General features: G+C 48.4%; 1 protein-coding gene across 5 annotated transcripts in view; it reads right to left on the bottom strand.

The window, feature by feature from the left end:
• The window catches only part of LOC125463118 (plectin-like), a 392,251-nt gene that overhangs the window by 280,570 nt on the left and 98,234 nt on the right, over positions 1-13,447 (bottom strand). For 3 of the 5 annotated variants that reach the window (XM_059640962.1, XM_059640971.1, XM_059640995.1), the window contains exon 1: positions 1,857-1,981. The exons of the other annotated variants lie outside the window; for them this stretch is intronic. In XM_059640962.1, coding sequence (XP_059496945.1) covers positions 1,857-1,947 — 91 coding nt within the window. In that variant the 5' untranslated portion in view covers positions 1,948-1,981. Of the gene's footprint in view, positions 1-1,856; positions 1,982-13,447 lie in introns of those variants that run through there. 5 annotated transcript variants of the gene reach the window in all.

Raw genomic sequence — 13,447 nt, 5'->3', positions numbered from 1 at the left:
TGTCCTTACAAGGTGTTCTGAGCTCTGGGAGGTTTCATCCCTGAGCTGTAACTTTAAAAGGGAAAATGTTCAGTTCCTGTTTACTGACACTCACAGTCTGGCACACTGAGAGAAGGCAGACCTCCAGCCACTCGCACTTCAGCTCCCTCTCCCTTCCTCCCTCCCTCTCTTTCTCTCTCTTCTCCTTCTCTCTCGCTCTCCCTGCCTCTCTCACTCTCTTTCCCTCCATCTCTCTCTCTCACCCTCTTACTCCCTTCCTCCCTCTGTCTCTGTCTCATTCTCTCCCTCCTCCTCTCCCTCTCTGTCTCGCTCTCTCACTCCCTCCTCGCTCTCTCACTCTCACCTGCTTCCCTCCCACACCTCTCCCTTTTCTCTCATTCTCCTGGACTTTCTCATTCTCTTTGTCCTCACTGCCTTTGCTCTCCCTCTGTACCACAGCCCATCCCAGACTATGTCTCAGCCCCCATCTCAGTTCCACTGAGAGAGAGGCATATGTTGCCTTCCTTTGGAAAGCCAGCTGGGGATGGCAGTGTGGCTCCTCACTGATACTGAGTCATTCTGATGGTCAGTCATTGATCTCTCACTCAGTGGTTTGTGGTTGGCTGGGGAGGGGGAGTCATGGGCTTCATGTAGAGGGGGAAGCAGTGTGGCTTTCACACTCAAGAAATGGGAAACACAAGTCAATTAAATAGAAATTCAGGATCATGACAAATGCCAGGTACAAAATCTAACTAAAATATTTACAGAACTTATCCAGTGGGAACACGGTGAGAATTCCCTCTCTAAGGACATTGTGGGTCTGGCTACAGCACACGGGCTGCAGTGGGTCAAGGAGGCAGCTCACCCCCACCTTCTCAAGGGGCAACTTAGGGACGGGCAACAAATGCTGGGCCCAGCCAAAGATGGCCACACCCCATTTATAAAGAGAAAACATGATTTGTCTTTCACTAAGCCATGTTAACTCTGCCTGATCCCCATGAGATTATCCTTGTGCTTGTTATGTCTTTAATAACAGTTTCTAATATTTTCCCAATAACAGACATTAAGCTAACTGACCTGTAGTTTCCTGCTTTCTGTCTCTCTCCTTTCTTTTGAATAAAGGAATTATACTCAATATTTTCCAATCAAATGGAGTGTTCTTCAAGTCCATTGAGTTTTAGGAAATTAAAACCACTGTTTCAACCATCTCACTGGGCACTTTGTTAAAGACCTTGGGATGAACAATTTCCACAGTAACATGTCAACTTGTCAGCACAGAGAACATTCTGGAATCAGACTAACAACATCTACTCCTCAGAACACTTCTGCTCTCTCCCACACTCACCATCACTCTCTGGTACTCAGTGAATCTTCCTGCCACACTACTCTTTTTCTCCCATTCGCTCTCTCACAATCACACTCTCTCTCCCATACACACACTCTCCCTCTTCCACTCTTTCTCACTCACATACACACACTCTCTTTCTCTCTCTGACACCTGCACACATACACTCTCTCTCACACTCTCTAATACATGTACACACACACACTCCCTGTCTCTCTCCCTCTCACACACACTCTCTCTCCTACAGTCTCTCACACACATACTCTCTCTCTCTCTCTCTCTCACACACACACACTCTCTCTCTCACACACACACATTCTCTCTCTCTCACACACACACACACACTCGCACAGACACTCTCTCTCACACACACACTCTCTCACATACACACACACACACACACTCTCGCACAGACACTCTCTCTCTCACACATACTCTCTTTCTCCCATACACACACTGTCACATACTCACACACTCTCTGTCTCACAAACACACTCTCTCTCTCTCTTTCTCTCATTTTCTGGCCCAATACCTTTATATTTCTCCCTGACGTCTTCAAATGCCTGTATGAAATCCTCCTCCTGTGCGTCGGGAGGCAGATTCCAGGGGCTGCATACAGCCATGTGGGGAGCGGCAGCCCGGGCTCTGCCCTCTCCCCCTCTGGCTGCTCGACACTGACCAGCTCCAATCCAACTTCCAACAAACACCCCCACCCCTTAAAGGGACACAGCAGAATGACACCAAGATCTGATATGATTATATAAATAGCTAGAGATATAGAGGCAGGCAGAGAAAGACGTAGAAGAAGAGGCAGAGAGAGGGAGGGAGAGAGAGAGAGAGAGAGAGACAGAGACAGAGATTGAGAAAGAGGGAGATGGAGATTGGGAGAGAGAGAGGCTGAAGAGTGACAATCATAGAGTCACAGGGCACAGAAATAGATGCTTTGGTCCAACTCTGCCATGCTGACATGTTCCTAAACTAGTCCCATCTGCCTGGCCCAGATCACCACAAACCTTTCCCATTCATGTATTATCCAAATCCCTTCAAAATGTTGTAAATACATCCAACACCTCCACTGGGAGTTCATTCCAGGCACAAACCACTCACTGTGTAAAAACCTTGCCCCTCCTGTCCTTCCTAAATCTTTCTCTTCTCATCATAAAAACATGCCATCTATCTTTGAACTTACCCACCTGTGGGAAAAGACCTTGGCTATTCACCTTATCTACGCCCCTCATGGCTTTATAAAGCTCTATAAGGTCACCTCTTAACCTCCTATGCTCCAATGAAAAAGTCCCTGCCTATTTTTATAACTCAAATTACGCCATTCCCGGCAACATTGTTGTAAATCTTTTCTGAACCCTCTCCAGTTTAATAATATCCTTCCTACAACTAAAAGAAGCAGAGAGAGAAAGAGAGAAAGGCTGATGAGAGAGGGAGAAACAAAGAGAGATAGTTGGAGGGAGGGGGAGAGACAGACAGCGAGAGAGAGAGAGAGAGAGAGATTGAATGACCCAAAGGGAGGCAGAGAGAAGCCGATGGACAGAGTGAGTGAGAGAGAGTGTTTCTGTGTGTGCCTGTATTTGTGTGTGCATGTGTGTGTATCTGTATATGTATGTGTGCGTGTGAGTGTGCATGTGTGTGTATCTGTGTATGTATGTGTGTGCATGTGTGTATCTGCATATGTGTGTGTCATGTGTGTGTATCTGTATATGTATGTGTGCGCGTGTGTGTGTGTGCATGCATGCACATGTGTGCGTGTGTGTGTATGTACATGTTTGTATGCATATGTGAGCATGTGTGTGCACATGTGTGTATGCGTGTGTGAGCGTGTGCGCGTGTTTGTATGCATGTGTATGTGTGTGTACATGTGTCTGTATCTGTGTATGTGTGTGTGTGCGTGTGTATCTGCATATGTGTGTATGCGTGTGTGTGTGCATGCACATGTGTGCATGTGTGTGTATGTGCATGCACATGTGTGCATGTGTGTGTATGTGTGTGCACATGTTTGTATGCATGTGTGAGTGTGTGTGTGTGCGCGCGTGTGTGCACGGTGCGAGTGTGCACATGTTTGTGTGTGTGTGTATGTGTGTGTGTGTGTGCGTGTTTGTATGCATGTGTGTGTGTGCGCGCGTGTTTGTATGCGTGTGTGAGTGTGTGTATATGTGCGCAGTGCGCGTGTGTGTGTGTGTGTGTGTGTGTGTGTGTGTGTGTGTGTGTGTGTGTGTGTGTGTGTGTGTATGTTGGGGGGGGTGGGATGACCATCCCTCGGGGTGTGTTCGATGGAGACTGCAGGAAGATGTGCAAGAAGCAACATCAGGCACACCTGAACATGAGGCACCAGATGTGCCTAAAAATGAAGTGTCAACCCGGTGAAGCCACCAAACAGGATTACCTGCACACTAAACAGCGAAAGCAGCAAGTGTTAGACAGAGCTAAGTGATCCCACAACAAACAGATCAGGTCTAAGCTCTGCAGTCCAGCCACACCCAACCGTGAATGGTGATGGGCAATTAAACAACTCACCGGAGGAGGAGGCTCCAGAAATATCCCGATCCTCAATGATGGAAGGGCCCAGCTCATCAGGGCAAAAGGTAAGGCTGAAGCATTCACAGCAATCTTCAGCCAGAAGTGCTGAGTGGATGATCCATCTCTCCCTCGAGAGAAACAGTTGGAGACACTGGATACTGCAAAGGCTATGGGGCCTGACAACATTCTGCAATAGTACTGAAGACCTGTGCGACCCTCGCCAAGCTGATCCACTACAGACCATAAGACGTAGGAGCAGAATGAAATCATTCAGCCCATTGAGTCTGACCCACCATTCAATGTGATCATACCCGACTCCACATTCCTGTCTTTTCCACATAACCCTCAAATTCCTCCTGATTAACAATCTGTCTCTCTCAGCCTTGATTATACAAAACAACCAGCCTCAACAGCCCCCTGTGGTAAAGAATTCACAGATTCACTACCCTCTGAGAGAAGAAATTGCTCCTTATCTCACCTTAAATGGGTGCCCCTTTATTCTGAAACAACATCATCCAATCATAGGCTCTCACACAAGGCAAAATAGCCTCTCAGCATTTACCTCAACCCCGCAGAAGTCTACATTCCAATAACATCTCCTCTCTTTCCTCTAAACACCACTGAGCACAAGCCCAACCTAGGATAGAGGACCATGAGCAATGGTTTCCTCGGAATCAATCCAGTGGCCCTTCTCTGGGCTGTGTCCAGTGCAAGTATCTTTCGTTAAAAAGGGACCAAAATCTGTTCACAGTATTCCAGTTGTGGACTCATACCTTGTACAGTTTTAGCAAAATCTCCCTACTTTTATTCACCAGTGAGTCCCGGTGCCGCGCGAGGGGGAAGTGAGTCCCGATGCAGAGTGAGGGGAAGTGAGTCCCGGTGCAGCGCGAGGGGGAAGTTAGTCTCGGTGCAGTGTGAGGGGGAAGTGAGTCCCGATGCAGAGCGAGGGGAAGTGAGTCCTGGTGAGCGCGAGGGGGAAGTGAGTCCCGGTGCAGTGTGAGGGGCAAGTTAGTCCCGGTGCTGCACGAGGGGAAGTGAGTCCCGGTGCAGCATGAGGGGGACGTGAGTGCCGGTGCAGCGCGAGGGGGAAGTGAGTCCCGGTATGGCGTGAGGGGGAAGTGAGTCCCAGTGCAGAGTGAGGGGGAAGTGAGCCCTGGTGCAGAGCGAGGGGGAAGTGAGTCCCGGTGCAGCAAGAGGGGAAGTGAGTCCCGGTACGGTGCGAGGGGGAACTGAGTCTTGGTGCAGAGCGAGGGGCAAGTGAGTCCCGGTGCAGAGTGAGGGGCAAGTGAGTCCCGGTGCTGCACGAGGGGAAGTGAGTCCCAGTGCAGCGTGAGGGGGACGTGAGTGCCGGTGCAGCGCGAGGGAGAAGTGAGTCCCGGTGCAGAGCGAGGGGGAAGTGAGCCCTGGTGCAGAGCGAGGGGGAAGTGAGTCCGGGTGCAGCAAGAGGGGAAGTGAGTCCCGGTACGGCGCAAGGGGGAACTGAGTCTTGGTGCAGAGCGAGGGGGAAGTGAGTCCCGGTGCAGCGTGAGGGGGAAGTGAGTCCCGGTGCAGTGCGAGGGGGAAGTGAGTCCCGGTGCAGCGCGAGGGGGAAGTGAGTCCTGGTGCAGCGCGAGGGGGAAATGAGTCCCAGTGCAGTGTAAGGGGGAAGTGAGTCCCGGCGCAGCGTGAGGGGGAAGTGAGTCCCGGTGCAGCGCGAGGGGGAAGTGAGCCCTGGAGATTGGTGAGAGGAAAAGCAAGTCCAGGAGTGAGTCCAGGAGCAGTGTAACGTAAGTTGGAGCAGTTGAGTTCAGGTGCGGAAGTGGACTAGAGGCTTGGAGTGGAGCAGGTACTGTTGTTAGTGAAGGGTGTGCTGCCGGCAATCAGACCATTTGCTTGCTGAGCTGATGCATTGTAATATCAATCTGAAACTCTTTACTAGACTGTAACATTTATCCTTTAACTACATTATAACTATTTTATTTCTAATTTACCTTTTAGACGCTGTTACTTTTCCTTTTATTCCTCTTCTGTATCCGATATTTGTACTCCGTACTTGTGCCTAAGGTGGTGCCATTAAAAGGCAGCCATTGTAAAACCTATCGAATGTCCCCCTGCACTTGTGTACTCGAGTACACGTGACAATAAAGGATATTTTATTCCATTCTGTTTCAGACTCCCAAATGCCCCAGTGCTGCAGCTTTCTTCAGTCTTTCTCCATTTAAATAATATGCAGCTCCTCTGTTCTTCATGCCAAAATGCATAACCTCACATTTTGCCACATTTTACTCCATCTGCCAAGCTTTTGCCTACTCACTTAACTCTGTCTCTAACTTCCTGCAGACTCTACGTATCACCCTCATCATTTGCTTCCCTACCAATTTCTTTGTCATTTGCAAACATGGCAGCAGTACGTTCACATTCTGCATCCAAATCAATAACATGTATTGTAAATAATTGTAGCCAGAGCACTGATTCCTGTGATAATTCTACTAATTACAGGTTGCCATCCTGAAAATGCCCCCTTATCCTACAACCTGTCTTCTGTTAATCACTCCTCTCCCCATGCTAATATACTACCTCCAACACCATGGGCTCTCCTCTCACTAAATCGTCCATTCTTCTTTGAGCCAGAGTTAATTTCCTGGCTTTAATGAGGAAGATATGTCAGTGTTAACACTCCAAATTCCTTCAACTCGAGAACGGTTCTACCAAATTGTAAAGGAGAAACTACTAAACCCCCCCCCCCCCGCTCACTAACAGAGAGAGGCAGGAAGCAGGAAGCCATTGGCCAGGTAGCAGTGTTTAACGTGGGAAGGGTATTTGAATCAATCATTAAGGAGGATATAATTGAGCAGTTTGAAAAACTCAAGGTAGTCACAATGAGCCAAAATGAGACAAAAATTGGTGGTGTTGTTGATCAGACGATGGTCTTAGGGTACAGTCTGATATTGATCAACTGATAAATTGGAATGATCAATGGAAGATCAAATTTAATCCTTCCAAGTGAGGGGTGATGCATGTTGGAAGGTCTAGTAAGGGAAGGATATACACAATGAATGGTACATGCCTAGGGAGTACTGAGGAACAAAGTAACTGTACACCAAGTTCAACAGATCCCAGAAGGTGTCAGCACAGGTGGACAGTGTAGTGGAGATGATGTGTGGAATGTTTGCCCTCATTAGCTGGTGTGTAGAATGTAGGAGCAGGGAAGTCTTACTGGATATAGAGACGTCTTTTATGTGGATAGATTGGACAAGCTGAGATTGTTCTCCACAAAGATAGGTGAAAAGATATTTGAAACAGTGTTCAAAACCATGAGGGTTGATACAATAGACAGAGGAACTGCTCCCACTGGAGGAAGGATCAAGAAGCAGATTAATTATTTCAATTGTAAAATATGCAGGGCTGTGTAGAACAGGCGGTGGGAGTGGGTCAAACTGGGTTGTTTTCAGAGGGCTGGCACAGATATAATGAAGTGAAGCAGCTGTAAACATTCTGTGGCTCTAACCAAGGCTGCGTACAACTGAAGTATTTAAGGGTCAATACTCCATTAGAATCTTCTCTAGACCTATTTGACATTTTAATCATTGCACCTGCCCCAAAGCGTCTCTTTTGGTAATGTGGTGACCAGAACTGCACACAGTACTCCAAATGTGGCCGAACCAAAGTCTTATACAACTGTAACATGATCTGCCAACTCTTGTACTCAATACCGGGTCCGATGAAGGAAAGCATGCCATATGCCTTCTTGACCACCCTATTGACCTGCGTTGTCACCTTCAGGGAACAATGGACCTGAACACCCAGATCTCTCTGTTCATCAATTTTCCCCAGGACTTTTCCATTTGCTGTATAGTTCGCCCTTGAATTTGATCGTCCAAAATGCATCACCTTGCATTTGCCCAGATTGAACTCCATCTGCCATTTCCTTGCCCAGCTCTCCAGTCTATTTATATTCTGCTGTAATCTCTGACAGTCCCCTTCACTATTAGCTACTCCACCAATCTTAGTGTCATCTACAAACTTGCTGATCAGACCACCTACACCTTCCTCCAAATCATTTACATATATCACAAACAACAGTGGTCCCAGCACAGATCCCTGTGGAATACCACTGGTCACAGCTCTCCAGTTTGGGTCCATAGCCCACTATGTCCTGGCATTTTAAGTGCTAATCCAGAGGCTGCCTTAATGTTGTGAAAGTACCTGCTCCGACCACCCTCTCAAGCAGCTTGTTGCAAATATCAAAAATCTCAATCCAATCCCCTCTCAACCACTTTTTCCTCACTTTAACCTGATGCTGTCTTGTGTTAGTCACATCTGCCATGAGAAAGACATTCTCACTATCCACTCTATGTATGTCTGTCATAAGTTTTGGTCCCTTAGTCAGATCCCCCGTCAGCCTTCCCTGCCACGTCTCACCGCAAAACAGACTTTTTATCCCAACACCGAGGTGAAACTCCTCTGAACTCTCTCCAGTGCAGTCACGTCCTTCTGATTGTGTGGCCACCAGAGCTACAGTTTTCCATTTGTGACCTAACCAATGCATTATAAAGTTCTGGTCACCACATTACCAAAAGGATGTGGATGCTTTGGAGAGGGTGCAGAGGAGGTTCACCAGGATGTTGCCTGGTATGGAGAGTGCTAGCTAAGAAGAGAGGTTCAGTAGATTAGGATTATTTACATTAGAAAGACGAAGGCTGAGGGGGGACCTGAGTGAGGTCTACGAAATCATGAGGGGTATAGACAGAGTGGATAGCAAGAAGCTTTTTTCCCAGAGTGGGGGACTCAATTACTAGGGGTCATGAGTTCAAAGTGAGAGGAGGAAAGTTTAAGGGAGATATGCGTGGAAAGTTCTTTACACAGAGGGTGGTGGGCGCCTGGAATGCGTTGCCAGTGGAGGTGGTAGACGCAGACACGTTAGCGTCTTTTAAGATATATTTGGACAGGTACATGGATGGGCAGGGAGCAAAGGGATACAGACCCTGAAAACATAGATGACAGGTTTCGACAGGGGATCTCGATTGGCACAGGCTTGGAGGGCCAAAGGGCCTGTTCCTGTGCTGTAATTTTCTTTGTTCTTTGGATGTTGTGCAGATAAAAGGGAGGAGTGAAGTTTGCTGTTTGTTGGCCAGCATAGACATGGTGGGCTGAAGGGCCTGTTTCCAAACTGTATGACTCTAAGAAATGATCCTGACAAAGTCCTGGAGAGAATGCTCATGTTTAAAATAATTCACTACCAACAACCACAAACATCCTCCTGCGTGTCAGAAGTTACGCCCAACAGCAGAGAATTTGCAAACTGATAACTATTAATTCTAGTTTTGCCAGGGATCCTTGATGCCACACTCAGTTGAATTGAGCTGTGCCGGCAAGGGCTGTCACTCTCACCTCACCTCTGGAATTCAGCTCTTTTATCCATGTTTGAACCGAGGCTGTAATGAGGTCAGGAGCTGAGTGGTCCTGGCAGAACCCAAACTGGGCGTCACTGAGCAGGTTATTGCTGAGCAGGAGCTGCTTGATAGCACTGTTACTGACACCTTCCATCACTTTACTGATGGTCGGGAGGAGACTGATGGGGCGGTAATTGGCCGGGTTGGATTTGTCCTGCTTTTTGTGTACAGGACATATCTGGGCAATTTTCCACATTATTGAGTAGATATCAGTGTTGTAACTGTGCTGGAACAGCTTGGCTCGGGGAGCGGCAAGTTCTGGAGCACAAGTCTTCAGTATTCTTGCGGGAATGTTGTCAGGGCCCATAGCCTTCACCATATCCAGTGCCTCCAAACTTTTCTCGATATCACGTGGAGTGAATCGAATTGGCTGCAGCCTAGGATGTGTAATGCTGGGGACCACTAGAGGAAGCTGAACAGGATCATCCACTTGGCATTTCTGGCTGAAGATTGCTGTGAAAGCTTCAGCCTTACCTTTTGGGATGACAAAGTATAGAGCTGGATGAACACAGCAGGCCAAGTGGCATCAGAGGAGCAGGAAGGCTGACGTTTCGGGTCTGGACCCTTCTTCATTTTCTGAAAGAAGGTTACCCATGTTTACCCTAAGGCCATGAGACTTCATGGGGTTTGGATTCAACGTTAAGGACTCCCAGAGCAACTCCATCCCGACTGTATCCCACTCTGTCACCCCTTTTGCTGGGTCTATCCTGCTGGTGGGACAGGACACATCCAGGGATGGTGATGGTGGTGTCTGGGACACTGTAAGGTACGATTCTGTGAGTATGACTGTGTCAGGCTGTTACTTGACGAGTCTGTGAGACAGCTCTCCCGACGTTGGCACTAGCCCCCAGATGTTAGTGAGGAGAACTCTGCAGGGTCGACAGGGCTGTTTCTGCCTTTTTTTTCCCTGGTCCCTAGGACAATACCAGGTGATCCATCCAGTTTCATTTCTTTGAGACTTTGTAATGTTTGGTTCACCTGAGTGCTTTGTTAAGTCATTTCAGAGGGCAGTCGTGAGTCAACCACATTGCTGTGGGTCTGGAGTCACATGTAGCCAGACTAGGTAAGGATGGCAGTTTCCTTCCCAATAGGGCATTAGTGACCCAGGTGGGTTTTTCCGATAATTGACAATGGGTTCATAGGGATCAGTAGATTCTCAACTCCAGACTTTTAAATTGAATGCAAATTCTACCATCTGCCACATGGTGCGATTGGAACCCAGGCCCCGGAACGTTAACCGAGTTTCACAGATTAAAATCTAGCAATAATACCACTAGGCCATTGCTTATCCCTCTTTTATTATTACAGTTAATATCCAGTTAATAGTTAATAGGCGAGAAGTAAACTTAAAATAGTTAATATTAGGGTAATTGAAAGGAGTTGGATAATGTAAAAAACACACAGGTTTCAGAGTAACACAACAGGAACGGGACAATCAGATGGAAGAGAGCAACATGGGCTCCCAGAGCAGCCAATGTGTGAGTCAAAAGCTCTCATTCCCCTCGTGTACAAACTGTCTCCACCTGTACCCCTCGCACTGCCTGTATTCCTCACCCTACTGGTACCCTCCTGCCCTGCCTGTACATGCTCACCCCACCAGTACCCTTCCCACCCCGCCTGTACCCTCCTCAACCCGCCAGTACCTCCTTGCCCCGCCTGCATCCTCCTCACACTGCCTATACCCTCCTCGCCCTGCCTGTACCTCCTCGCCCTGCCTGTATCCTCCTGACCCTGCCTCTATCCTCCTCGCCCTGCTTGTACCCTCCTCGCCCTGCCTGTACTTCCTCGCCCCACCTGTAGCTCCTTACCGTGCCTGTACTCTCACTACGCCTGTACCTCCTTGCGCCCCCATACCTCCTCATCCTGCCTGTACTCTTCTCATCCCACCTGTACCTCCTTGTTCTGTCTGTACCCTCCTCGCCCTGCCTGTATCCACCTCACCCCGCCTATACCTCCTTGTTCCACCTGTACCCTCGGCCCAGCTGAACGTCATCTTGCCTGTATCTCCTCACATGCCTGTACTTGCTTGCCCCACCTGCATCTCCTCACCCTGCTTGTACCTCTTCACCCTGGCTGTACACCCTTGCTCTACATTAACCCTCTAATACCATTTGTACATGCATGCTCTGCCTGTTCCCCTTCACCCCACCTGTACCCCTCACCCAGCCTGTACCCTCTCGCTCCACCTGTACCCTCTCGCTCCACCTGTACCCTCTCGCTCGACCTGAATCTCCTTAAACAAGGTCATTTCCACTTCGTTAAATGCTGATCTCATGCTGTGGTCACTGAGCAGCTGATGGAAACTCAGCTTCAGAGGAAAACTGCATCTTACCTAAAATTATCCACCCAACTAACTTCAGAAACTGCTTTTACAAGAATAGATTCTCCAGTGAGATTAAAACAGGCATCCTCAAATGTAATCCATATTAAGCAGAGGTTCACCTGCACATCTGCCAATGTGGTATACTGCATCCACTGTACCCGGTGTGGCTTCTTCTACATTGGGGAAACCAAGCGGAGGCTTGGGGACCGCTTTGCAGAACACGTCCGCTCGGTTCGCAATAAACAACTGCGCCTCCCAGTCGCAAACCATTTCCACTCCCCCTCCCATTCTTTAGATGACATGTCCATCATGGGCCTCCTGCAGTGCCACAATGATGCCACCCGAAGGTTGCAGGAACAGCAACTCATATTCTGCCTGGGAACCCTGCAGCCTAATGGTATCAATGTGGACTTCACCAGTTTCAAAATCACCCCTTCCCCTACTGCATCCCTAAACCAGCCCAGTTCGTCCCCTCCCCCCACTGCACCACACAACCAGCCCAGCTCTTCCCCCTCACCCACTGCATCCCAAAACCAGTCCAACCTGTCTCTGCCTCCCTAACCTGTTCTTTCTCTCACCCATCCCTTCCTCCCACCCCAAGAAGCACCTCCATCTCCTACCTACTAACCTCATCCCGCCTCCTTGACGTGTCCGTCCTCCCTGGACTGACCTATCCCCTCCCTACCTCCCCACCTATACTCTCCTCTCCACCTATCTTCTTTTCTCTCCATCTTCGGTCCGCCTCCCCCCTGTCCCTATTTATTCCAGAACCCCCACCCCATCCCCCTCTCTGATGAAGGGTCTAGGCCCGAAACGTCAGCTTTTGTGCTCCTGAGATGCTGCTGGGCCTGCTGTGTTCATCCAGCTTCACACTTTGTTATCCTCAAATGTAAATATCGGTCTTTACTCAAAAATGTGTGCAGTAAACTGAAACAAACCTCCGCATGAGTAAAAAAACGCTGCAACAGAAAATTGGAGGATAGTTTGATTTACTTCACTGCTGTAACCTGAACTCACACACTGTTTACAATTGTTAGGACTTTGAAGCATTGGAGAGATCGATAACTAACTGGGCAGTCAGTCCCAGTGACATGACCTAATCTCCCGTATTTACAAAACAGGAGATCAACTGACTGCACTGAACAAATGTTGCCCTGTGTAACAAATGTTACACAGGGCAAATGCCAGCACAAACACAGCAACATACAACACACGCTAATATACCCAGAGAGCAACATACAAGCACACGCTAATGTACCCAGACAGCAACATACAAGCACACGCTAATATACCCAGAGAGCAACATACAAGCACACGGTAATGCACCCAGACAGCAACATACAAGCACACGCTAATATACCCAGAGAGCAACATACAAGCACACGGTAATGCACCCAGACAGCAACATACAAGCACGCGCTAATATACCCAGAGAGCAACATACAAGCACACGGTATTGCACCCAGAGAGCAATATACAAGCACACGCTAATGTACCCAGACAGCAACATACAAGCACACGCTAATGTGCCAAGAGAGCAACATACAGGCACACGCTAGTGTACCCAGAGAGCAAAATACAAGCACACGTTAATGTACCCAGAGAGCAACATACAAGCACACGCTAATGTACCAGAGAGCAACATACAAGCACACGTTATTGTACCCAGAGAGCAACTTACAGGCACACGCTAATGTACCCAGAGAGCAACTTACAGACACATGCTAATGTACCCAGAGAGCAACATACAAGCACACGCTAATGTACCCAGAGAGCAACATACAAGCACACGCTAATGTACGCAGAGAGCAACTTACAGACACACGCTAATGTACCCAG

The sequence above is a fragment of the Stegostoma tigrinum genome, chromosome 2, assembly GCF_030684315.1.
Source record: "Stegostoma tigrinum isolate sSteTig4 chromosome 2, sSteTig4.hap1, whole genome shotgun sequence".
NCBI classification, from domain to species: Eukaryota; Metazoa; Chordata; class Chondrichthyes; order Orectolobiformes; family Stegostomatidae; genus Stegostoma; species Stegostoma tigrinum.
The sequence above is the reverse complement of the archived record's forward strand: the minus strand, read 5'-3'. Positions and strand labels throughout refer to the sequence as shown.